The 27,520-nt window shown below is 44.3% G+C and overlaps 1 protein-coding gene across 50 annotated transcripts in view; it reads left to right on the forward strand.

The window, feature by feature from the left end:
• Positions 1-27,520, forward strand: part of CELF2 (CUGBP Elav-like family member 2) — a 560,158-nt gene that overhangs the window by 428,511 nt on the left and 104,127 nt on the right. For 48 of the 50 annotated variants that reach the window (XR_015139876.1, XR_015139875.1, XR_015139872.1 and 45 more), the window contains one exon: positions 22,252-22,334. The exons of the other annotated variants lie outside the window; for them this stretch is intronic. Coding sequence is in view for 38 of the 48 variants with exons in the window: in XM_086334866.1 (XP_086190992.1) it covers positions 22,252-22,334 (83 nt within the window). In the remaining 10 variants the exon portion in view is untranslated. The remainder of the gene's footprint in view (positions 1-22,251; positions 22,335-27,520) is intronic. 50 annotated transcript variants of the gene reach the window in all.

The following is a 27,520-nucleotide window of genomic DNA, read 5'->3' on the forward strand; positions in this document are numbered from 1 at the left end:
GAACTCTGCAGGGTTAATCTGGAGCCTGCTGGTACACATGAAATAGTTGTTTTATCTGCTGTTCTAAGACTGATGAAATGTTTAAAAGATGGCTATGTAATCAGTCAGTTATCTCCCAGCGTTACAGCTTATTCCGCTTGGCAGTGTACAATCTCCAAAATAATTATTCTGCTGTAGTTAAAATGTGGGAGCCAAATGCAGCCCCTGATATAAAACTGCATTCAGCAAGTCCTTTCGCAAACTGAATAGTTGTATTTTGTTATCTTCTTAGAGGGAGAACATGGGTTGTGATGGTCAGACCTCCTGGGAGCCTGAAAGCTTAGGGCAAGGCCTGGGAGTAGGAACACTTAATCTATTGTCAGTGGCTCTTTCTACCTTTGACCTTTTGTTTTTAGATGAACTTGATTAGACTTTAATTCACTCATCTGGATGTAGGTAGGCCCCTTGGAAGTAAGGTTACTGATTCTTAGAGTTTTCTTTTGTCCTGAAAGTAATCAGAAGATACTTAAAATTAAGGGGATTTGGAAAAAAAAAAAAATTCAAGACCAGTATCCACTTTTTAGCATTCTCCTTTCATCGCCATCTATTGAAAAAGACCTGAAAGGGAGAGGTCATTTGGTCAGCTTCAGACCTAGCATTTTCTGCAAAGCTCATCTGAAGAAAAAGCATCATAGTTTTCCACCACCCCCCCCTCCATAAACTATGTAGTCTCCAGGGATAATTGCTCATTATAAAGATGTTTTTAAAGGAAATCCACAGACATTTTATTGATGTTTCAAAGAAGACCCAAGACTGAGAATAAAATCTTGTATATAAAGGTCTGCTGATGAAATTACACAACCTGTCTGGAACCGAAAGTAGAATGTACGCTTTTCAGTTTGTGGGGAAAAAAGGATACAATGACGTAATTGTATTTGAGGGCACTTCTCATCTTGTGGCCCAAAACGTTCCTCTGTTGGCTGAGGAGGAATGCCTCGTGGAGAGGGATTTGTTGTGGTAGATGTAGTGTGACATACGGTCATGGGTTTGTTTTTCATAGGTGAAAGATAATCAGAAAAGAAATTCTAGTTTTCTTAGAACCCCAGAATATTCTCTCTGGCACCAGCCTCTTCAGCTGGGTACAGTGAGAAGCTGTTTGGCTAAGATGGCAGTACAAGGTGCTTCCTGTTCGTTTCTGTGATGATTTATGCTTCCTGACTCAGTTGCTCATCACCTGTTTGCTTCTCCTCTCCCTCTTGAATATACAGTAAGTCACTCCCAAGCAGACTCCAGTCCCTCCAGCCAAACACTACTTCGGTCATTGCTTGAACTCAGCCCCACAGTTCACTGCTCCCCAATTAGACACATCAGAAGCAGGTATCAAGGAAAACTCCCCGCTTCCAGTGCAGAGGGCACAGGTTCAATCCCCGGTCAGGGAACTAAGAGTCCACATGCCACATCATGCAGCCAGAAATTTTTTAAATAAAAAGAAGTAGATGACAGGCTTGTGAGCAGAACCAGCCTATATATTACTGTACTGTCTAGAGTCTGCATTGGACAGATCGGACCTGGAAAGAGGGTTGATGATCCCTGCTCCCCTCCTCTCCTGAGTACGTCTTCTCTTGAAACATATATCTAATTACACTGAGTCCATTTCTAATCACAGTTAAGAGCAGGCCCTCTAGACTCCACTCGGCTTGCCTGTTGTTGTTACTCAGTCACTAAGTTGTATTCAACTCTTTGCAACCCCATGAACTGTAGGACACCAGGCCCCCTTGTTCTCCACTATCTCCTGGCGTTTGCTTGGATTCATGTCCATTGATTTGGTGATGATATGTAACCATTTCTTCTTCCATTGCCCCCTTCTCATTTTGCCTTCATTCTTTCCCAGCATCAGGGTCTATTCTAATGAGTCAGCCCTTCAGGTGGCCAGAGTATTGGAGCTTTAGCATCAGTCCTTCCAATGAATATTCAGGGTTGATTTCCTTTAGGATGGACTGATTTGACCTCCTTGTTGTCCACGGGACTCTCAAGAGTATTCTCCAGCCCCACAGTCTGAAAGCATCAATTCTTCAGCTCTCAGCCTTCCTTATGGTCCAGCTCTCACAAGCGTGCATGACTACTGGAAAAACCATGGCTTGTCTGTTAGGGGAAGAAGCCATCAATAATTGAAAAGCTGATGACAGGCAAGAAGTTCACCTTGATGGGGGATTCAGAACTTTTTTAACTCTCTCTACAATCTATGCATGGCTTCCCTGAAGCAGTTCTGAGGAAGGCTTAGAACAAGGGATATGATGAACTCTGGTGAGATAAAGCCAGAATCCTCAGGCTCCGGATAACCCAGATGCGTGCTGATTGGGTGGCCTGCATTTCCCACCTGGGAGCGTTCCAACACAGTCAGCACCCAGAGGTACCCTGGCACAAATGTCTAGAAACTGGGTCATGAGAGGTACGTTCTAGAGAATGTGGTTTAGGGCAGGTCCTCCAGGGACAGGTTTTGAGGGACCTTCCAGGTTTCACAATGAATAATGTTCAGATAACATCAGTACTTTCCAGCTCTCACCTTGGCAGTCCTATGAGAGTTTTAAGGGAGCACATGAACTCTGTAGGGCCACCCTGGAAGCTTTGCAGATACTTTGCAAGAACCAGTTAGCCTATATGATTTTCATGCTGCCTGCAAACTGTTTAGTAGTCATGTTCACATGTAGGTGTATCTCTCATAGTCAGTGTCACCCTCACCTCCATTCCAAGTGTTAATTTTTCTTTGTTCCTGTATCACAATGTTAAGACTTAGGCATCAAAGCATCTTCTTAGGCAAAGACACTTGGTATTCTATATCCTGATTTAGATTTATATGAATTCTCAACCAATGGGGATAAAAAGGTAATTTTTATTAAATTTTTTAAATACCCATTCCCTAGATTTTCATAACCTACATGTTATTATCATATATTCAGTTTTACTTGGGCATGCACTTATTTTCATGGGTTTTTTGGGAAGCATTTAAATTGCAGATCTACCTAGGCACTGAAAGGATTCAGAGACATGCTTGCTCTCCTGTAACTTAACACAGGAAAATGGTTACAGGAGGTTGTCTTTTTCTTCTGCCAACTTGGTCCAGACTCCTCGAGACCTTTCCAGGTCAGATTTCTGTACCTACCTGCACAGCGGGCCCTTTCTGGGCCCCAGACCCATTTGAGATGCTAATCGGTTCGAGAAGCAGTTGAGGAAGGGTGCATGCTAAGTTGCGTTAGTAGTGTCCGACTCTTTTGTGACCCCATGGACTGTAGCCCGCCAGGCTTCTCTGTCCATGGAATTCTCCAGGCCAGAATACTGGAGTGGGTTGCCATGCCCTCCTCCAGGGATGGAACTGCTGCTGCTGCTGCTAAGTCACTTCAGTCGTGTCCGACTCTGTGCAACCCCATAGACGGCAGCCCACCAGGCTTCACCGTCCCTGGGATTCTCCAGGCAAGAACACTGGAGTGGGTTGCCATTTCCTTCTCCAGTGCATGAAAGTGAAAAGGGAAAGTGAAGTCACTCTGTTGTGCCCGACTCTTAGCGACCCCATGGACTGCAGTCTACCAGGCTCCTCCATCCATGGGATTTTCCAGGCAAGAGTATTGGAGTGGGTTGCCATTGCCTTCTCCAAGGGATGGAACCCCAGTCTCTTATGTCTCCTGCATTGGCAGGTGGGTTCTTTACCATTAGCGCCACCTAAGGGAGGGAGTAGGGCACAAACCTGAGTTGTTGGGTCAGTGCTTTGAAAAGCAGTAACAGAAAGAAGAAAGAGCAAAGATGGAAAGAGAAGACTAAAAAAAAAAAAAAACTTATGAACTAAACCTCACCATAGAAGCAGATGAACTTAGAAATTGCTTACTGATGTGGGTTGAAATGTAGATAGACTTGCTTATCAAGAGTTACATCCTTTGCTCAGTCTAGTCAATTTTAGTAAGTGATTTAAATTAAAAAAAGAGGGTAGTGTCACCACAAAACCATTAGATATGAGTTTAAATGCATCATTCACTGTGTCTAGCTGATTCTTCTATAGCCATCCACCAGCTTCTCATTTTCTGGAACCAGGTTCTGAACTATCCTCATTTCAGCCCTTCTGGTGTATTTTTAACACAGCCACTTTGGTCAGGACCTCGAAAATGCGTGAAAGGGATAGGACAAAGAGCACTCACGTGACTGTCCACGTGTCAGTCATCTTTCTACACGTGTATTTTTCTACCATTAGATGTTGTAGTCACCAGAAGAGGCTGAACTGCTGTAATAGGCCTCAAAAGGTATTAGGACTTCAGACACTGTGGCAGTTTTCTTTCTTGCTCATGTCAGGAATCCTTCCTGGGAGTTCTGGGTTGGTGGTGACACAGGGAACCAGCATTCTTCACCTTGTGCCCTGGCCTTTCCCTTGGTTTGCTGTTGCTGCTGCTGTTATTAAAAATCAGGTAAATAAAGTGATGGTGCCTCTAAACGTGTAACTAACAGTTTTGTGGTGAGAATACCCTCTTTATTTTTTTTTTTTTGGCCATGTGCCTCCATCCAGAAGTAAAGGAAGGAAAATGCGGAAGACCTCCATCTGCTCTGTTAAAAGCCCTGGAGCAGCAAGTAACGCTCCACCCACATCCCTTTAGTCTCTGTGCTTTGTCACGTGGCAAGAAGCCAGCCCACGTGGGTTCACCACGCCCTCCAGTGCAGTCCTGTCCCTGTGGGAGGAGAGGATGGATTTGGGTGGCAGCTGGTGAGCTCTGTCACAGGTGGTGTTTCCCAGGCTTCCCAGAGGATAAGAATCATTGGGGACACTTTACAGCTGACCAGGCCTTGGTCCTGAAAACACTGATCCCAAGACCTGGGTTAGTTCCAAGGAGTTTATAAGCAAGTGATTATTATCTTCAGGAAGGCTTGAGAAACACTGTCTTAAGATGTAATTGGATAGTGGGAAAGGTTCTTTGAACATTTGTTGTGGTCTTTTTAAGATTTTTTTTTGAAGTGGACTATTTTTAAAGTCTTTAATTGAATTTGTAATATGATTTCTGTTTTTTATGTTCTGGTTTTTTGGCCTTGAGGCACTTGGGATCTTAGCTGCCCGGTTCAGTTCAGTCGCTTAGTTGTGTCTGACTCTTTGCGACCCCATGAATCGCAGCACGCCAGGCCTCCCTGTCCATCACCAACTCCCGGAGTTCACCCAGACTCATGTCCATCGAGTCAGTGATGCCATCCAGCCATCTCCTCCTCTGTCGTCCCCTTCTCCTCCTGCCCCAAATCCCTCCCAGCATCAGGGTCTTTTCCAATGAGTCAACTCTTCTCATGAGGTGGCCAAAGTACTGGAGTTTCAGCCTCAGCATCAGTGATCAAACCCACACCCCCCTGCATTGGAAGTCAAAGTCTTAACACTGGATCACCAGGGAAGTCCCTGTTGCAGTCTTAGGCTGAGAATGCTATGTTATGTGAAAGTGAAAGTGTTAGTTACTCAGTCATGTCCCACTCTTTGAGACCCCATGGCCCACCTGTAGCCCACCGGACTCCTCTGTCCATGGAATTCTCCAGGCAGGAATACTGGAGGTGGGTAGCCATGCCCTTTTCCAAGGGATCTTCCCAATCCAGGGATCGAACCCAGCTCTCCCTCACTGTAGCAGATTCTTTACCACTTAAGCTGCCCAGGAGTGGTGCTAAACCCAACCCCTGGCATCCTGGTTTAAATGTCTTTAGTCTTCAGGTTTAGCTACAGGCCTTGCTGTGTAGACTAGATTATACAGTGACTCTTCTGTGTACTACTTACACACTTGTCCAAACCCGAATTTTTCTTTGAATTAGTCGACTGCTTCCCTTAGTTGGGAGAAGGAAATGGCAACCTACTCCAATATTCTTGCCTGGAGAATTCCATGGACAAAGGAGCCTGATGGGCTACAGTCCGTGGGGTCACAAGGAGTCAGACATGACTGAGTGACTAACACTCCCTTAGTTGATGAAGTTCACCCGTCATTTTGACACAGTTATTCTATGGTTTATATATCCATTTATGACAGGTCTTTAACACATAATTCAGTGTATAAGATTGACAAGGAAAGAACTCCTAGGATTTCACCCCTCTTGTGATAATGTTGAATCCTTTAGAAACCTGCCATCATGGAAATTAAAAGTATAAATATGTTTGACAGGTAGTGGTTGAATTATTTATCAGTGACCTCAGTCCAGAAATGAAGGCTGGAAAACTGTTCCACTCAGCCTTCTGAATGTTCCAGAAGAATGACACAGGTGTGGGGAGTTCCACTGGGTACTTTCCACGGTGCATTTGAAGCCTAGACTGCCTTCTTCACTCTCCCCAGCAGTGATGTGGATCATGTCCTTTTCGACAAGTTGAAACCAACTTTAACGTTAGCCTAAGACAGTTATATCCAGGAAGGTAGCTTGTCCTTTCAAATTGTGGTGCTGGAGAAGGTTCTTGAGAGTCCCTGGGACTGCGGGGAGATCAAACCAGTCCATCCTAAAGGAGATCAGCCCTGAATATTCATTGGAAGGACTGATGCTGAAGCTCCAATACTTTGGCCACCGATGCAAACAGCCAGCCCATTGGAAAAGACCCTGATGCTGGGAAAGATCGAGGGCAAGAGGAAAAGGGGGCAAGAGGAGAAGGGAGCGACAGAGGATGAGATGTTAGATAGCACCACCGATTCAATGGACATGAATTTGAGCAAACTCCAGGAGATAGTTTGTCCTCCTAGGACAGAGGAGTCTGGCTTGCTACAGTCCATGGAGTCGCAGAGAGTCAGACAAACTTAGCAACTGAACGACAACAACTTGTCCTCTCACTAACATAAAAAGTATTCCAGGACAATAATGAAAAGATATTTGTGACAGCCACTGTTTTAGATCACTTGAGGTATTGATCTGGTCGTGATACAATAAAATTGAGAACTGACTGTGGGACCCTTAGTGGTGGAAGAAGATCTCTTGTAACTCCAAAGCAGTGTTACTATCATCCGTTATCTGCACGATTAGGGAGCAAAGGCTTCTCTGTACAGTGATCTTTGTTGCCTAGAGCCTTTTAGCTCCTTGCAGAGTGTTTCACAACCTGCCTTTCTTCCCACCCCCATCTTAAATATCATTTGTGTTTGTTTGAAATCCAGAGGAGCAGAAGCCCTTCCGTTCAAAAGGGACTAAAGACTTAAAAATCTATCTTCATCTAGTCATCGGAGGCTGGAATGGGAGCCTGTGGGGCATTATTTCCTTTCTCCGTTTTCTAAAGGTTTAACAGAAGAATAAGTATCATTGGGCAGTGATAGAGAAAAATGAAAGTTCTTAGATCAAATATTGCTTCGGCATCCGTGCAGCATGGGGAAGGCAAGTAGATGGCGTGTTATTCTTGAGTGAAGCCCAGTGGCTGCTAATCAGTGTGCAGTATGTAGAGTTTTCCATAATCTTGAAATCAAGGCAATATTTCACTTTTCCCTCTGAGGTTTTTTCGGGAGAGATTCTCTGGCAAAGAAGATGAATCTTCTCTCTACCTGCTCAAGAATGAGCAGTTAACTCTGTAGCTAAATATTAAACACATCAAGTCCAGGGGACCATGTATTATATTTTTCTTGTATCCATCATCAGTTATACTTATTTAATTTCCTGACAAATGGAAAGCCATGCTCAGTATTTATCTAGGTTGAGATTTAGAGCAATGAGGAAGCATGATGGTCTTTTTTTTTTTTTTTTCATAACACTTTTATTGAAGTAGAGTTGATTTACAGTGTTAGTTTCAGGTATATGACAAAGTGATTCAGTTATACACACACACACTTTCAGATTCTTTTTCCATTATAGGCTACTACAAGATACTGAGCATAGCTCCCTGTGCTATACAGTAGGTCTTTGTTGCTCCTCTATTTTGTATATAATAGTGTATATCTATTAATCCCAAAGTCCTACTTTATCCCTCTTCCCCACCTTTCCCTTGGTAACCATAAGTTTGCTTTCTATGTCTGTGGGTCTGTTTCTGTTTTGTAACTAAGTTCATTTGTATCATATTTTAGAGTCCACATAGAAGTAATACATGCATTTGTCTTTGTCTGACTTACTTCACTTGGTATGATCCTCTCTAGGTCTTTGTCAAGAGTGAGATTGGGGTTCAGGCTTTGCCAATCCAAATATTTTCTCTCTGTGCCTCGGTTTCTTTCTCCAGTCCCTGTGCTGGCAGTAGGGACTTAGATGATTACTAAGGCCCCTTTCCGCGCTCCAGTCCAGGATTTAAACTGGATCACAGTCAGATCTGGACCAACCCTTGTCAAAATTACAACATAAGTGAAGTTTCTTTCCCCTGGTCACCTTGTATTTTCCATGACACTAATTCATGCCCCAACCACAGCATTTTCAGTGCATAAACTCTTTTCAAAGCTTGTAGCCAGAGACTGATTTATACTCCAGTGTGAATCACTGGGAAAATAGATCATAGTGTTGTGTATCTAAGAGAATTTTGTTTTAATACAAATCTGAGCTTCAGGTCATAAGGATGAAGCTTGAAGGAGAAGGGGCAGAGTTGGGAGAGAGCCTGTGGAGAAGGGTTTCTCTGCAGCAGCCCGATTTTCATCTGTTGTCCCAGAATAATAACTGATAATCCCCCTTCCACTTTCCAAAGTGTTCCTGCTTGGATAATGAATTCTTGGTCACTCTAGGTGTGGAAGAAGCCCTCACAGTACCCCCAGAATGAGATCAGAAAGTAGAAGGAAGAAAGCAAGCTGAGACTGTTCATTTGAGTTTTCTGCGTGCCCAATTTGGAGGTTAATATTGTGTATACAGGAGAAGGCAATGGCATCCCACTCCAGTGCTCTTGCCTGGAAAATCCCATGGTGGGAGGAGCCTGGTAGGCTACGGTCCATGGGGTCGCTAAGAGTCGGACACAACTGAGCGACTTCACTTTCACTTTTCACTTTCATGCATTGGAGAAGGAAATGGCAACCCACTCCAGTGTTCTTGCCTGGAGAATCCCAGGGACAGAGAGCCTGGTGGGCTGCCGTCTGTGGGGTCACATAGATTCGGACACGACTGAAGTGACTTAGTGGCAGCAGCATTGTGTATACATGAGCTTGCTAAAGGAACCCAGTGAAATCTGTTTGACCTGACCATCAAACTTATCTTAGGTCAGAAACATACAGGTAGACGACAAGTATACAGGGTCATTTGTCAGAAAATGGATTCAGGAGTACTGCATGGACCGTCTTCATCACCAGTAGCCTGTATCAGAAAGACTCCTGGCAGATGACGTCTGGCTGTGGGGCGAGCAGATGGGCAAAGGCCCTAAGGGCAGTCGATCCATCAGTATTTCAGAAGCACCCACGAGCCCAACTTCCTGTTGAGCCTTGTGAAGGGGACCAGGGAGCCTTCAGACGTGGCTCCTTGCCTTTCAAGATGGTCCTTAGATGGCAGATAATGAAGTAATAGCAGAACCACTGTAGGAGACAGTGGTTCATCAAGCAGGCAGTGCTTTTTTTTTTTCCCTTGTGTTTTATCATTTTGTGATGGGGACTCTCAAAATGCAATCCCACCCCTGGGAACCCCTTTTCTCAGGGGGTACCTAACGCACCTGCAGTCCTCCTCTCTGCTCTCCTGACCGTGATGTTTAGAACCCCGCCTCTTCATGCAGAGCCCAGTGTCGCTGCTTTCTTCTTCTTCTTTTCCCTCCTTTGTTGTAGTAAAATACAGAGAAAGGGCAGGTCTGTGCTTCGGCTCCTTTTTCAGGAAGGAAACCCAGGCTTGCTCATTAGACAGCCACAGGGCTCATTTCTAACAGCTCACTGTCTTAGGGAATTTTTGCCTCTTGGGGGAGTGCCGCCAACCATAGGGTTGGGGGAAATCCTGTGATACCCTGTATAGGAAATGTCCTCAAAATGATTCTATTAAAATGGATCGACTGCTCAGAAGCCATGTGAATAGATGTCCAGGTTCCTCGAGGGCCATGCAAATGGGTGCACTTGGCCAGTTCCGAGTAATTACTCCAGAAAGCAAGACAACAAAATCAATTCCAAGCCTTGGTACGGGGTGTGGGGGCATCACTTACCAAAGAGGCTGGCTTGTTCCCCTTCCGTCCGGAGGCTGGTGGCGAGCCATGTGTTGGCATGGCTGGCGTGGGAATGCCGCCTTTCTGCGCCTCAGGGTTGGGGGTGCATATTAAATCATCAGGGTAATGCTGAGTGTCCCTCATCTGCCTCGTGGGAAACCTGCACAGGGTCCACGTGGGCCAGGGGCTCTATGGAGGAACATAACCAGTTTACAGTGGGCAGTAATCCCTGACATTTATTTAACCACGTCAGTTGTATATACCAGGACCTGTGTTACATATACATTTTCATAAATTACCTTTTTTAATATAATAACCCTGGGACAGAGCTGCTGTTACTCAGGCCATTTTATGAGTAAAGAACAGAGGCTTAGAGAAATGTGTCCAACCCCGAGTCTGTCTGAAGCGCTGGTAAAGGATGATTTTGTTACTCAGCGAAGCTTTATGAGCAGAGCGAAGGGGAGTATCCACAGCCACTTTGGAACCTGTCGTAGTCTCTGCCCTGAGAACTCTGGGATCAGGGCTGCTTGCCTGTTATGAACATGGATTTACACAATTGGCTACAAAAGTGCTTTGCTTATATGATTTCCACTGCCCCAGGCAATTCATAAAAATGTCTCCCTCCCTGATCTGCATGCGCATGAAAGATGCCTTCGTTATTGTGGGAGTGGGCTAAGCAGTCACACTGGCCATAAATATCAGCTCTCTGGAGCCATCTGCCAGGAAGAAAGTCTGAAATAAGGTCAGATCTTTCCTTGAGCCAGCATGACCCCAAAAGACCAGAATGAGGAAGTCAACATGACTCTCCTCACCCCCTCCATAACAGAAAAAATACCTTGCTTCTCCTCTGAATTGAAAAACTCTTCTAAGAGCCAGCCCCACCTAAAACAGGGCCACATGTTTTCATCAGTGATGCTGCTAATAAGTGATGAACTATATTTTATTCCAGGTGACATAAGGGGTCAATATGTGTAGACTTGGCAGATACAGGTTGCCCCACCATCCAAGCAGGATCATGAAATTGAGACTTAAGACAGTGTTCAGGCCCACATCTTATGGCCCAGTGTACTGAACTGAGAATCACAGGAAGATAGATACGATTGTAACCTACTCTCATCACAACCAGACTCTGAATTATAATGCTGTCCTGTCCCCAAGAGAATGTATGTACCCAATAACCTTATATTAAAAACTTTTTAATGAGGTCCCTCAGTGCTTTTGAAACTAAAATCCTTTTTTAATTGGATTCAAGATGGAACTACCTCCTACCACACTTAACCCTGGGACACCTTCCAGATTAATCGATGTGAGGGTGTCTTGGTTAGCTGAGCCTGAGGCCTTGCTCCATCCTCTGGCCCCTTGGAGAAGAAGCATTTGTTGCCATGGCCTTCTGGGACCCTCTCAGCCACCCAGACTGGTAGGGGACTGAGCAGCCCAGGAATTGGGGCCAGACCACTATATGGCCTTCTTGTCTTGACATGTTCATCCTAAAGTTATTTTTCTTGCCTTGAGGGAAAGTTATTTTTCTTGCCTTGCCTCTTCCACACTCTAGAATTAACATTTTAAAAACATGAATTAATCAAGTTCACAGTTTGCTTATTCTCTTGTATTTCTTAACAAAGGAGACTGCTTGCTTTCTCCATTCTGTCCCCACGGCTCCTTGACAAACGTGTGTGTACACACTCAGTCGTGTCTGACTCTTTGCAACCCCATGGACTGTAGCCCTCCAGGATCCTCTGTCCATGGAATTCTCCAGGCGAGAGTACTGGAGCGGGTTGCCATCTTCTGCTCCAGGGGATCTTCCCAACTCAGGGATCGAACCCGTGTCTCTTCCATCTCCTGCATTGACAGGTGGATTCTTTACCGCCTGGGAAGCCTGACAAAGACTCAGGCCACCATAAACTCACCTCCCGATGCTTAGAGCAGAGTGCAGGCCTTTAAGGAACATGGTTTGCAGTGATTGTCCCATCCAGGAAAAGGGGTGATGTTAAAGTTCTCCAGATACATTTACAGCTATGACACTGAAATACTTTAACCTTAGTGGCTTATCTCAGAGGCCTGGGGAAGGGGGAAACAGCAGATCCCAGTTTTGCCCTTGGTATCTTTTCCATGTGTCCTGAAGTTGGGATTTACATCATAATCGGTGAGGAATGGTTGCAGTATGTGCAGAGCCAGGCACATCCCTCCTTGCTTTCCCAAGAGGCTTAAAAATGTGGTAGATTTAATCTAGATAAAAAAAAACAAAAAAAAAAACAAACAAAAAAAAAAACCTCCGTTTTCCTGGCAGAAGATTTAGAAAGCCTGCCTGACTTAACAGAGCCATGGGAGAATCAGGAGATGGTTCCTCCAAGAAAAGTGCCCCAGCCGAGGGAGGCTGGTAATGGCCTTGATCTTGAGGCCAGTTAGCTGAGTGTGGTCCCAGGCCCCAGGTGCAGACTCTCAGGGTGGGGGTTGCATGGAGCCTGGTGAGATCAGCAGTCTCTCCTTGGTTGAAAGGTTGGCACTGATGTACTGTCTCGGAGTCCTCCTGCTGGGGACAGGAGCCAGGGTTCTTGGAGGGAACATCAGATCGCTGCCCCAGGCAGCCACAAATCATAGGCAGGGCTCTTCCTTTGTCAGAGAAATTCCCAGGGGATTCCCTGGGATTGCAGTTGGTGGGCCAGACAGTGGTGTCCACGTAATTCAAGTACTGAAAGCAGAACAATGGCTCCGTCTCTGCTCCCTAGGTGGTGGCCAGATGGCATTACTTTTTACATCAGGGTGCCTATCACAGTTTCATTAAAAGCTGACTTCTACAGGATGTGGCATTTGTAATTGGGGAGCTGTTGTTCTTGCTCTGGAGTCTCACTTTTAGATAGAGAAGGAGACAGTGGCTTGTCCTAGGAGACCACTGGTTTAAAACAAGAGAGATTTCAGGTATAAAAAGACATTTTTGGTGACATGGGAGGAGGTTGAAGCAGTTCTGGAATCTTTCAGAGGAAAGCGGAAGCTACCAGGACTGCTTGGTGGAGGGCGCTCCTGTGATGGCATTGACTCTGAAGGCTGTTGTCAACCACTAATGATGCGGATGACTTAGCCTTTGCTCTGAACCTCTTGCGTGATTGTGGGCAGTTGGCTCACCTGAGATGGAAGGGAGCTGGAGAGTTGGGTGACTCGAGTTAACTGTTAATAGTTGTAAAAATCTGTGACTCTGTGGAATCAGAAAGATGAGGCATTGACTTCCTCTAGTTTTACTTTTCTTTTGCGTTTAAAGCCAAAAAAAAAAAAATAGGATAGAAAATTCTTTCATCTTCTTGCAGGTGCTTCCCATAAGGAATTTCTGCTTTGCTGCTCTTTAAAATTCTTTTCCTTTGTATCTTAGTTGGTGTTATTACAGCCACCTTGGTGCAGCAGTTCAGATGAGCCACCTTGAGGAAATCGTACTCTGGAATACATAAATGTGTCTACCAGCCAGAGGACTGAATGTTGTAATTTTTTTATTGAGCTGTAGTTGATGTTGATAGTACTTTGTTAGTTTCAGGTATACAGCAAAGTGATCCAGATAGATAGATACATATATAGACACATAGATCATACGGTGGATGATGGATGGATGGATGGGATGGGTAGACGGACTGACAGAGTTCATAGATTCTTTTTCAGATTCTTTTCCATTATAAGTTATTAATACAAGATATTGGGAGTAGTTCCTTGTACTGTACAGTAGATCCTGTTTGTCTATTGTGTGTGTGTGTGTGGGTCGGTGGGTGTGTGTTTAAGTATGTATTGGTGTGTATCTGTTAGTCCTGTACTCCTAATTTTTATCTCCCCTACACCTTTCCCCTTTGGTAACCATCAATTTCTTTTCTATGTCTGTGAGTCTCTTTCTGTTTTTGTAAATAAATTCATTTCCATAATTTTTTAGATTTCACATATAAATGGTATCCTGTGATATTTGTCTTTGTCTGACTTAACTTCCCTCAGTGTGATAATCTTTAGGCCCACCCATGTTGCTGCACATGGCTACGTTTCATTCTTTCTTGCAGCCGAGTAGCATTCCATTGTGTGTGTGTACCACGTCTTCTTCATTCCTTCATCTTTGATGGACACAGGTTACATCCATGGCTTGGCTATTGTAACTGGTGCTGCTGTGAACATTGGAGCACGTGTATCTTTTTGAATTAGAGTTTCCAGTGTTTTCCAGATACATACCCAGAAGATAGATAGATGGACCATATGATGGCTTCAGTCTTAGTTTTCTAGGACCCTCCATACTGTTCTCCGTGCTGGCTACAGCAGGTTACATCTCCACCAACAGTGGGGGAGGGTTCCCGGGGACTGAATTTTAAATACTGCTGTGATGTCAGTAGCATTTCGTGCCCCATCCTACACGTAAATCAAGCACATTTGGAGGACAACGTAGAAAGAATAAAGACCAAGGGCCGTGCGGGCCCTAAGTTAACAACAGTGCGCCAGGTGTGGTTTCTACCTGTGCCGGTTCTTCCCGGTGGGCGGACTTCAGGCTGAGGAAGGCGTGCCATCTGCACTTCCCGGGGAACCGGCTGGAGGAACAGGGTTTCGTTATTGTCCTTTTCCTCATGACGCTGAGGGCTACCTGCTAGACCACTGGAAAACTACTTTTTTAAGGTCAAAGCTACATTGACTTTACAATTTTAATTCAGGGGATTTTTGATGGGGTTTTTGAGCCTTTAACTGCTTTGTAGAAACCGAAAGTCAAGCGTCTTGGCAGGGGTAAGGCCCATGGTTGACAGTCTCACTGGGCGAGAGCTTCTTTAGAGCACAGCATGCCCCACGAAGTCCAAAAACCTTTGGACTTTGAAAGAAGCATGAAATTCTCTACATAGTGGCTGAGATGGAGGGAGAAAGCCGATGACGGGAGGAGGAGGAGCCTGTCCTCCCTTCTGACTTAAACTGACAACTGACTCTCCAAGAAGCCAAGATCCCAGTAGCAATTCAGTTGTGTGAAGGAGGCGCCTGCTTGGCTTGCAAATGTGTAGACAAAAGAGAGCTTCATTCACAGAAAGAAAGAAAAAAAAAAAAACACCAGAGAGGGTTCACTAATTTAGCCTTGCAGGGCCTCGGTCTCTTGATCTGTTGGCCCGTTAGAATTCAAAGGCAGACTTGAAGGGAATTTTCAATTCACTACAGGATGACTCTGTTGCTGTCTTGAATTCAAATATAGCTTGAGTTGAATCTGTCTGCCAGGACTATTCCTTTTTTTTTTTTTTTTTTTTTAAAGAAATAAGTACAAGGTTCGGTCTGCACATGATCTTTCTGTGGTCGTTTTCAAGTGTTTATTTGTGTGGGTTTGGACAGTGATGGAAATTTCTGGACTGAGATGTGGAATGACCTTGAGGATGTGGGCAACCCCTCTTTTACGCTGGGGATGGAGTTGACTTGGAGGGTCAGCTGTCCAGGTGTGCAAGGCCAGCAGCTCCGCACTTATTTATTTTACAAGCTTGGCCACACCTTCTCACATCCATCCTCAAGTTGTTGTTTGTATTTCAGAAAACGTCCCATAATTTCCCATATTAAGATATTACTGAAGAATTCTCAGTCAGGCCTGGAATGTTCCTAAGAGGCCCTTTCTCGCGTTTATGGGAGCAGCCTTTCAAGGAGAATTTATCGTCCATCCAGGCTGGTGGCTCGAGGAGAATCGTGGGGAATGACCAGCTTCCCGTGTTGCTGAGAGTCTAAATTGTTGGCGTGTGCTCTGAAATACCCTACAGCTGACAAGTGACTCATTCAATATTTGCAAACCATCCAAGTCCCTGACTTCCCATCTCTATACCTGGATACTTTAAAACAAACACACAGAGCAAAAAACTACCTTGTTCATATTTTAGAGCTAAAGACGTGAAGAAAACCGCCTTTTAGTAAAATGGTGTCTTCAGAGCATCAGACCTCAGTTTCCTTCTTCCCCAGTTTGGTAGCCTCAGAGAAAGTTTCCTTAAGCGTGGGGTCAGTTTTCTTCAGGGCATAACTAATTTTAAAATCCAATCTCAGGATCTATTCTCTCAGGCAGTGTCTACACAGCCCTCCACATGGAAGAATGTGAATTCAGTGCTGTTTGACTCTGGACAGGCCGTGATATAGACTGATTATCTCTACATAAGCGGTGCATTTTTTTTCCCCTGAGCATATTTTTATCAAGTCTCCAAGTCAAGCTTTCCAAGGGAAACAGCTGTGGTTTGAAAGGATTGGTGATAATCCAGATGGTTTCTTTGAGGATAAGTCTACTTGATCATTTAAAATTAAAGTCTTTCAGTAAAGTTGAACGTCTTCTTGATGTCTTTAAATACACTACTGCTCTGTGTCTGTGTGTGTCTGTGTGTGTGTGTCTGTGTGCGTCTGTGTGCGTGTGTCTGTGTGCGTCTGTGTGCATGTGTCTGTGTGCGTCTGTGTGCGTGTGTCTGTGTGCATCTGTGTCTGTGTGTAGGTACCATTGGCCCATCTCATCTGAGGCTTTATCTTTGGAAACAGCAAAAACCTCACCACCATGTCTCTGGTCATGCAGCAGTAAAGCTGGCAGAGTCCCTGAGGGAACCTTTAACGGCAGCAGAAATTGTTTGTGAGGAGAGGCAGTCAGTCAAACACCAGCATCCCTATCTGGAGTAGGTGGCTCATGGCGTCTCTGGGAATTACCATTCTCAACTTCTGGTGCGAGATGGTCTAATCACACCTCACCATTACAGTACTGATGACAAGCCGAGCATGCGCAGCCACGTTGTTGAACTTGCTGACCGCTGGGAGTTGGGGCCCTCTAAAGCTCCCAGCCCCACCCCGACTCATTCTCTCCCGGCCCAGCGCCCCCTGGCCGCCTCCTGATCATCCAGAGATGCCCACAGCAAGGCCTCATACCGGTCACCTTCACCGTGGGTGCTCTGCACCCCAGGACCTTTCTGTCTAGACCTTCTTTACCATCCAAATGGATCTGGCTTAAGTGGCCGTCTGAGGGGTTAGCCAGGTATTCACAGTTAAGCTGCAAAAAAGAATTCACGGGAGATGGTAATGGCCAGTAAGCTCTCATGTGACACCCCCAGCAATGTGTACAGACCCAGCAGCACTTGGGGGTCAGTGAGGGGTCGTCACTGGCGGACTCTGTACAAACCTGAGACACCAATACTTGGTTCTGGGATCACCTCTCAGGTTTTACCCCCAAACCCATTTCAGAGGAGCCTGGTGGGCTGCCGTCTATGGGGTCGCACAGAGTCAGACACGACTGAAGCGACGCAGCAGCAGCAGCAGCAGTGAGAAGTAAGGGCTTTCCTTGTGGCTCATCTGGTAAAGAATCTGCCTGCAATGTGGGAGACCTGGGTTCGATTCCTGGGTTGGGAAGACCCACTGGAGAAGGGAAAGGCAAGCCACTCCAGTATTCTGGCCTGGAGAATTCCATGGACTTATAGTCTATGGGGTTGCAAAGAGTTGGACACGACCAAGCAACTTGCACTTTCACTTTTCACTTTCAGTGAGGAGTAAGGGGTGGGGCTGATAAATAGACATGCAAAAGATGGATTTTTAAATTTTTCACTCCAGAATCCAGAGCTCTTATTAACACAATGAATTGTTGAAACTCTTGGAAAGTGGGATGCCTTGAAATCTCCTGGGCGTGGGACAGCAGGTTTATCTTTTCTAAGCCGGCTGCTGCCACCGGCAGAAACTCTGGAGCCAGAGGATAAAGGTGGCAAGAACCATAAAGTGTGAGTGCTTACGAGACTGTGTCAGACAGGCAGAGTAGAGAAATGCGAAGCCACCCAGAGCAGAAACAGGAGGGCTGAGCCTGGCTGAAGCCTCCGCACTACCCATCCTTGGAGTTCCCTGGCAGGTCACTCCCCCTCTGTGGTGTAGAGCAAGCCTTGCTCTGCGCTCATGGGCAGCAGGGAAAGCAGGTGCCAGGACTGATGCTGACGCCGGAAGGGTGGTCCCCTCGGGCGCGGTGCAGCCGCTGACCGCTGAAGGGCGCCCAGGGCTGTGGTCGGTGTTCAACCACCCACCTTCAAGGATGTTGGAAGCAGAACCTGGTAAGGGAGAAAGGTCTGTCCCGGAATCAGACTGCAGGGCCATCTGGTGTTACAGCTGACCTGCAGACAAATCCATTGAACTCACACCTGAGTTACAGCTGGCACAGGGAAGTCCACAAGCCACGTGGCTCCCTTAACAGCTGTCCATCCAGGTGGGGTAGGCAGGAAAGAAAATGCCCACCCTGTTACATCACCATGAGTTCTCTAGGACCTGGAGTCTCTCCCCTACTTTTGCCATGGTGATCACCGCCACCTCAGGGCAGATACTAACGATATTTTTCCCTTCGTGTGTTGAAATGATTTCCTCAGGTCAATGAATCTTAAGATTTTAATGAGCATATCAAGTGGACTGGTTGCTTAAAAAGTCTGGTTGTTTAGCTGGGAGAGGACTCAGAGAAGCAAGAGTCTCTGAAACACATTCTTATTCTGGAAGCATCCAGACTCAAGTCTCATCGGGGGAAAACCACAAATGGCTGCCTCAAAGATGAATGTTGAAATTGGGAGTTCTCTATTTCTACCGCAGATTTTCTGATAACTTAATCAAACGCTATTTTTATTAAATCAATTAGTATGCATGTGGAGTGAAGTGCAAGACATTTTTTAGCCCAAGAAAGGGAAGGAATAGTTTTGACTGTTAAATTTATTCTGAATGAAACCTTTTGGCTATATATCCAGGTAGGGTTTTTTTTCAGGGAGGAAGTAGTGGTAGGCAGCCCTGTTTTTTGTGCATTGATTTCGAGGTGATGCAGCACAAGTAACTCAGGTATAGAGGAAGTAAGGTGTTTTCCACCGAGGCATTCAGGAACTGAAAGTATGAAACCGAAAGAAGAGTCTTGGGGTGAGATTTCCCCCAGAGCCCCCACGTTGGTGCAAGTTGTTCATTGCGTGAGGGCATCCAGCTGAGGCTACACTTTGGGGCAGAAATTCAGCCCAAGCTCTAAGTCACCAAGCCACGGGGGCCATGCCCACATGGGGATAGGCTGCCTCTTTCAAAGGTCCTAAGTGCATGGTGCCCAGGGATGAGCTGTCGGGTTGGAAGTCAGTGAGCAGTGAAGGGGAGGCGAGTCAGCAGTCGTGTCCAGGATACTCTTCTTTGTATTACAGCTAGAACTAGAGCTTTGAGGGGCATGTTCTTCCAGAGTCTTTGTTTCAATAGGACTAAAGTATTGAGTTGACCAAAAAGTTCATTTGGGCTTTTCCCTGAGATGTTGTGGAAAAACCCAAACCAACGTGTTGGCCAACCCAGTAGAAGAGTTAAGAGGTATGCACAGTTCCCAGAGAGGTCTGTCATGGCAGATCCCTGAGGTCACCTCTCAGCTGTACAGGCAGAGTGGACCCTGCATGAAATTGGAGAGAGTTAGAAATTTGAAATACCTTTCCTTCACTCCTTAGATTCTTCTCTGCTTTCTTGCCCCTCCTCACCCCATCCCATGCTGCTCAGACATCAGCTTCAAACTTTCTCAAAGCAAAACAAACACAGAAACCACTGTCTGTTCACCAAGAACCTTGTTCAAGACGGAAACACTTGGAGTTGCCAAAGTCATACTAAGGTGTAAAGAGCTAGGAACAATTAAATATTACCTTCCTTAAGGGTAGCGTTTTATTGCTTCAATAGCAGATGAACTACACCTTCCCGGTGGACTTCCAGGCCATGGAAAGTGGTTGGAATTTTGCTTGAGTGTTTAGGGCAAGAGTGGAGACCACTCTATTCCTGAGCCCACTGCACTGGGTCCAGGGTGGCCCCATAACAAGTCTGCCTCGGTTTACATCATCTTTGTTCCTCGTTGCTTTTGTCTTACCGTGCATGTCAGTCACCCTTTTCGGTTCCCTTGTCATTCCACTGTTCTTTCAGGTTGACCTTGGCTTTTCTCCTTATCTCTGAACTTGGCCGGACTAGCATTTGTTTTCCTTCTGCTTAGGAAATTCTTCCTTAATTGCCTTCTTGCCAGGCAAGCAAACTGCTCTATGACTTCTACTGCATCTGAAAGCTTCTCTCTTTTAAGTATCACACCCCTAAAATCTACCTGCTTGAAAGCATCGGATTCTGCCCCTTTCTGAGGCCTTGGTTTTGAAGTCGAAGTTCAGAGCATCCCCATTGCTTGCTTACCCAGAAGAGAGAAAGGAGAACTTCCTGAGAGTCTGGTTGTTAAAAGCTTTTAGAAGACAGAGATAATGTCTTTTTCTGTTTCTCTTTTCAGTTTTATTGAAATACAGTTGATTTACAATGTTGTGTTAATTTTTACTGTACTGCATAGCAATTCAGTTATACATTCTTTTTTTATGTGTTCTTTTCCTTTACGATTTTTTTTCTCCATGTTATTCTTTCTGTATCAAGTCTAATAGAAGATAATTGGTATTTTTCCTCCTCTTAAAGTGATTACAGTGGATACCAGAAGCTGGAACTGGACTTTGCTGTTTAAAATCATTCCTTGATTTAAAGCAATTCCTATAGCTTTTCTGGGCTTAGGTTATGCCAGTGGAGCTGAAAATCACACATTAATTTGATCAGTTTAGGAAAAATAATCTACCACCAGGCAGCATGACCAAATGCACTCTGGTCTAAAAAGTCAAACAGCTGAAGTGGAAACCTCATATATAAAGGCCCACTCTGTCCATCTGTGATTCTTTAAAGACCCTTCACAATTTTCGTATTCCTCCCATCATGCAAATTAAACACGTGAAGAGTCTCCCATCCTTGGAGACATGGAGGTTTTTAAATGCCAAAAAGCTAGGATCATACTCTACTCTATCCAGAAGGTGAAGGATTTGCATATTTAATCTCAGTAGACTCCAGTGAAATAGTATATGACAAGGTTCCAAGTTTTGTTCTTTTTTCCAAATAAGGAGGAAGCATCTTATATGTATTTCGGAATGCTGTAGGGGTGGTACAGTACTTTGTCTTCTCCTACTCCTTCCAATGAGTTTTTTGTTCTGAAAAGTAGATGCTAATGTGTGATTCGGAGCCTTTGATGGTTTGTGGTGTCAACTTCCTACTCTCCAGATGTGCCACTTGCCTCTGTCTGTGGTCTTACATCATTCCCCTAAATAGAACCAAAGTCGATGCCTTAGTGCCTTGAATTTCTCTCCAGCCACTTGCTGTACTTGGCATTTGAGGACCTCTCGAGGCTCTCCCCATCTCTCTAAGCATGAGGATAAGAATCAGAGCTAATTGAGTGTGACTGCATCTCTCTGCCTCTTTTTCTCAACCCAACTCATCCAAGACAGGCAGGTCAGAGGGAGCGTCTTTTTCTTTTAATTTCTAAAGTTCTTTATCCCTTTTATCTATACTTGGTTATACTAAGAAATGCTATGCTAATTAACAGATTCTTAACCAGTGTCTTCATCTGGTTTAACCATGTTAACCAGTATCTTTAGGCACAGGTTGAAGAAGGGGTGAGCCTTGCTTTAGAATACAGAAGGAATGAGAGGTTTCAAGACCATTTTCTTTGGTGGAGGGAGGTTTGGAGAAGTGTATCGGCTAGTCTCCCTTGGAGGAGCCTTCAGCCTGGACTCCCATCACCTCTTAAAAATGAGGAATCAAGAGGTTAGTGGTTGACGTCCCATGGCCATGTTTCATTCTCAGCACAGAGAGTGCAAACATCTGTTTCAGCATCTGCCCACCACATATAGCTCACTTTCTCGACTGGCTAAAATAGAGTCTTTCATTTCAGCAAACAAATATTGCATGTTTTGTGTGTGGAACTTTACATTATGTGCTATGATGGAAATTGGAAAGAAGAGGGCTTGTTCTCAGCTCCTAGGTAGCTTATCATCCAGTTGTCTAAGCCTCGGAGTTGAGAAAGTGTTTTAAAAGGGTGATGTTCTAGAGATATCTTTTAAGACAATTATAGTTAATATAAGTGTCTGCTCTTGTGGTTGTGATTAAACACTTCACTTGATGCTGTGGCTGCACCACAAGTCCCATTAACAACTCACCCACGGCCTCCCACCCCGGTTCCTGAAGACCCGGGTTCCCGGTAGTTGGTACGCAGTTATGAATTGATTCCCCAACGTGGGGAAAAGCTAATAAATATGATTTAGGGTGAAAGGCGCTGGGTAAATGCTTGAGCTGTTGTCATTACTGTTGCCGTGCACCTTATTTTTAAATTGTGCATCCTTTTAAGTAGTTGACTCGTTCGCCCCAGTCTCCATTATATCTAAGCAAAGCATTCACAGAAATTTCTAAAACCTTTTCATTTCTCTCTGTAGGTTGTTGTTTCGTAACATTTTATACAAGAAAAGCTGCACTTGAGGCCCAGAATGCACTGCACAATATTAAAACTTTACCTGGGGTGAGTCGGTTTACTTTTGTACCAAAATCACTTTATTGCTTGAAAATGGTCCTTTCAACTGAAGGTTCTAGTGATGGGCTCTTAGTGCCAAAAATGACTTTGGGCTTTTGAGGAGGGTGTGCTGACTACCCCCCACCCCCACCTGGCCCCTGGTCGCCCTTGCAGCAGCCAGAGCGGCTGGCCAGCCCCTCAAGAAGCACTGGCATTAATGCTGACAGAAAGACCTCTCAGAGAGTGTGTCCCCTGGTCAGAAAATCAGAATGACCCCACTGGGTCACAGTGGCTGCTACAGAGGATTGGGTGGGCAGCGATTGTAAAGGGAAAAAAAAAGAACTCACGCACACACGCATGCAATACACCAGAGGAGCAAATGGAAAAGGAAAAGCTTTTACTCACCAGGAGCCTCTTTTCAAATTTAGTCCTTAGATTTTTCTTTTGAAAGGACAAAATGTACTCTGCACAGCCGTAATAGTCAACCTCCTAATGGCTTCTAAACAGTCAGTGGTGGTTAACAAAGTCAATGTTTTAATGCCCAATTTGCGGCTTCATGTCGATAGAGAACAGAAAATACAAAGCTTACAATTTTTTGTTTCCATTTCCTTCCCAGTCATACTGGACATTTGGTACCATTCACTAGAAATGAACTAATGTTGGCTGTAGCTGCTGCATCAGAATACATGATTTCTGGGGGTTTAGGACCGTTTTATCTAGTGCATGCTGGTATAAATTTCTCTGTGCTAGTTGGGATATTTTCCCCGTTGATTCAGATATCAGGGATGAATTTATTTAATGGCAGAATGTGTGTTGCTGATAATGAAGAACCTCTGGTAAGCAGTGCTGCATTAATGATTTTATTGAAACCTGGTTTGATAAGAGTAAAAGAAAAATAACATCATGTCCCTAATGTTTTCAGGGTATAATTGTAATGTCTTATCGTTTATCTGTCATGCAAACCTATGTACACAAGTCATTTGATACCCTGTCACCCCCAGAGAAGATTTAATTCACCTTAGCTCCATTGAAAATCATATATTTTAGTGGCAAGATACTCAGTAAAAGGTTTTCAAAACATTAACTTGGTAATAACAAAAAAGTAGTAAATTATGAACTATGGTCTCAAACCACAGTGCTTTGGTTTTCCCCTTTTTGTGTGAGCAAATCAGACAGACTGGGATTCAGAAAAGCAAGTGTAATACCAGAATTCTCCCTCCTAATTTAATTTAACTACTTCTCTCTGAAACATCTTAGGTACTTTTTTAGTAGGGAAGATTTTCCTGGGTCTAAGTGCTTTGTCTGATGGTTTTTTTAAGTATTATTTCAGCTTCATTCCCTGGATAAATGGAATTTTTCCAATGTAAGTTCTAGGAGGTTGCGGTGTTAGGTTACATTACTGAATGAAGCAACCAAGGTAAATATTTACTGTCTATGGTAGAAAAAAAAAATAATTTTTATTTCCCAGGCTCCTAATCCAACCCAGAGACCACTTGGTATTCCTTCCTTTAGAATGAAATACTTTCCAGTAATTAGTGTGCAAAATCCCTTCTATGTGTTTAAATAAATTACTTGAGATGATGAATTGTTATTATAGCATTTAGGGTCTATCGGTGCCAAATCTCATCCTATTTTAAATTAATGTGAAGCTTGGTTCATTTGAGTTTATCCCCTCCACTGGAAGGAGCACAACTCCTAACATGCCATTTTCATGCATGAAGATGCTCCTCAAAACCCAGAGTTAATGAATGGGCTGTGTTGAAACTCGTATAAATGACTGATGAGCTTGCTTCTGTTTGGGACATCGGACATTTTACTCTGACCCCTTTCTCAGCAAACAAATAGCATCTTCTGTATTTAAAAAAAAAAAAAAATCGTTACCCATGTCTCTTTTTTGCTTTAAAATTTTCTGCATGCAGAAGTCAGGGCTGCTGATTTTGGAAACCCATTATTAAGGACAATTCTGAGGTTGGAAAAGACGGTTTGTAGATTGTTTTCAGCTTTCTTTTCATCCGGTTCAATTTCCTCTGCCCAATTACTTGAGGCAGGTTAAGTGAAAATTCTGAGAAGTCAGGTCTGATTTGTAAGCTCCGAGGCTTCACAGCACACACACTGTTGCTACATCTGCCATTTCAAATTAGGTGAATGGGAGCAGAGTCCCACATCTCGCATTTATGTATTGCTTTATCTGATCAGCATCACCCTTAACAGCTCCAGCAAGAACATGAAAGTGGTTTCCTATCAGCTGGAGCTTTGGTGGACGGGAAGAAATGGGACCAGACATAAAAGATTAATGCATATTCTTGGGGAAGAATATTACAGGGTGCCTTGCTGTTTGATTACAAGCCTTGGAATTAGTCAACATTTCCATAATTCTAAACCAATATACACCTGTTTTCCCACTGTGATGTGAAGGCACAACTTAATTTAATAGAATCCCTGCTGTGCTAAATCTCTCATTAAATACCAAGCAAGTTCAGTAATTTAAAGTTGTAGCACTACTATTTTAACTGGTTGCCTTCCTATTATGAAATTAATAAGAAATTAATGATGCACTTTGCCATATGCCTTCAGTTTCTTTCTGAATAAAAATAAAAAGGATAAAGAAAAATGCATCACCAGCTGACACTTTAAAGCTTTTCTGGTTGTAATCATTTCTCCTGTGGATAAAATCCATTAAAAAGGCACTTGCTGCCTTTTTTTTTCTAAAGTGTCCAAAACTTTCCATTTAAAACAAGATCAAATAGTGCTGGGTGTTTGGTTTGCCTTTTTTTTTTTTTTTTTTTTCCTGTTTAATTTTCTCTTGCAGTTGATGTGTTTTGTCATATGGAACTTTTCATCATGCAACCAAACTTGGTGAATGTCAAGGAATTTTCATTCTTGAGAGAAACAAAGAACTTGGTTCATATGGAAAAGAAAGAAAAGCTGATGGGCCATTCTTGTATGCAGTTGAACATTCTTTCATGCACTCTTCCTCCTATGTAATGTGTGGATTATAGAGACCCTTTCCTCAATGGGGTGTAGGGTGAAGCATCAGGGCATTACTTAGCACCACAAAGTCATCAAGGACACATCTCTTAAGCCTATCTCTTACTGTGTGACTGAGAAAGACACTGGGTCTGTCAGGGGCTTACATCCTCTGAAATGCTCAAAATAAATCCTAGAAATACACTCTTAGAAGATAAGGGAGCAAATTCAGCAGCTCTACATAGGGAGCAAGAAATGAGCTTCAGAGGGTTGGGTGGTCCTTCTGGATTGATGACACTCTGCTCTAGAGATAGTGGTTTGACACTTAAGGAAGAGATCAAATCTTACACACAGGGCATGATTTATTACTAACATTTCATTAGGTTAGAGCTTCCCTGATGGCTCAGCAGGTAAAGAATCCACCTGCAACGCAGGAGACACAGGAGACACAGGTTCGATCCCCAGGTCGGGAAGATCCCATGGAGGAGGAAATGGCAACCCACTCTAATATTCTTGCCTGGAGAATCCCATGGACAGAGGAGCCTGGCGGGCTACAGTCCAAAGGGTCACCAGGAGTCAGACACAACTGAGCACACAGGCACATAAGGTTAACAAAAACCGCTCATGAGTGTCGGGTGCTTCTGGTGTGCCAGGCAGCAAAGCTCTACAGTTACAGCACGCACGTGACCTTGAAACCCCTCGTGAGTCTATGACCATGTCTGTGCAGAAAGGACCACTGGATGCGTCACTGGCCTTGGTACTAACTTCTGAGCCTGACGTGTTCCATGGCTGAGCCACTTGTGTCCTTGAACAAATCCTGATTGCCTCTCCTTTGATGATACAGCCGAGCAGGCTGAGAGGTACTGTCTTTGTTTAGGGTTTCGGGCAGGCACAACCTCACTGGTAGAATTACTCAATAGAAATGTCATCGTCTGCCATGGTGCTTCCCAGAGAGAAAAACCCTGTGAAGGCAACTCTCGAGATTCATTTTGTTTTCCCTGACCTAATTTAGCTTAATTAAAAAATAAAGTAACGACCTCAGTGGAGGCCCAGGAAAACTGCTATGACCTCTTCAATAATCAGGTGTCAGGGCCAAACATCCCCCGGCTCCAGGCCTAGCACCACTCTTTTTCAAGGTCTTCACACACATTGTCTCTTGCAATAAGGCTTTTTGATTGAAAATCTCCAGCAGCATCGTTAGAGCATTCACCATATAAATTAATTTAATTAAGGATGTAATAACAGAGACGAATACAGTTTTGAAAAAGCTCTTAAATTTGAACGGCAAGGAGAAATTGGAATATTAATTGCAAATTTCTTCCAGCCACTTTCTCCAAGCCTGCCTCCCTCCTTCCTAAGAGTCCCTACCAGTTTTATTAAATGCAGTTTATATTAAGGAGTTACTGCCCTAAGAGCACATTTGTTCAGAGCGCTGCATGTTAGCCGTGGCAGACGGGAATGACACGTAGATCTGAGAGATAAAAACCAATGGGCTTGATCCACCAGGAGGAAGCTGTAAATGAAATGCCCTCTTGGGCCACATGTGCTCGCCCGCATGGCGTGAATGCCCCCCTTCCTGGCTGGCCCTGTGTGGGCGGGCAGCCCTCCCCAATGGCCTGGAACACAACCCTCCATAGAATTGTCCCCCAGTGTCCTCTTAGGAGTGCTGGGGCTTCGTTTCTTGCAGCAGAGCAGCAGTGACTGGCACTGGGAGCGAATTCACTTTGCCCACTGTAATGCTTTCCCAGGGACTCACTCTGCACCACCTCTTCTGATTATTAATATGTACTTAGTGTCTTTGTTCTCAGAGCTGCGGTGATTATTTTATCATCATCATCATCGTTATTTCTGTCATAAAAATATTTCAAACTCCATCTCTTCCTATCATGGAAATTTCCCCCTAAACCATCCCATTTGAATCAAAGCCTGACGAGGTTGTGCTCAAAGTATTTTTTCCCCCTAAGGCGCCTTTTATTGAAAATTGTTAGAGAGGGGAAAAAAAAAAAGGCAAAAGATCAGTATGAACAGGTTTGAGTCCTCAAACTCCTGTGCCATGGAGAACACACAAAATATTCATACCTTTGTTCAACAAATATTTACTGAATTTTTATGGTTGGTCAGGCGCCATTCTAGGTTCCAGAGACCTATAGTAGCTACTGTGATGTTTGTAACTAAATCTTTAAGAAACAAATCCAGCCAATGTGCTTATGTATAGTTAGTGTTTAATA

Source organism: Bos grunniens, chromosome 13 (genome assembly GCF_055505025.1).
Source record: "Bos grunniens cultivar Pamir isolate PY7600 chromosome 13, Bosgru_T2T1.0, whole genome shotgun sequence".
NCBI lineage: Eukaryota > Metazoa > Chordata > Mammalia > Artiodactyla > Bovidae > Bos > Bos grunniens.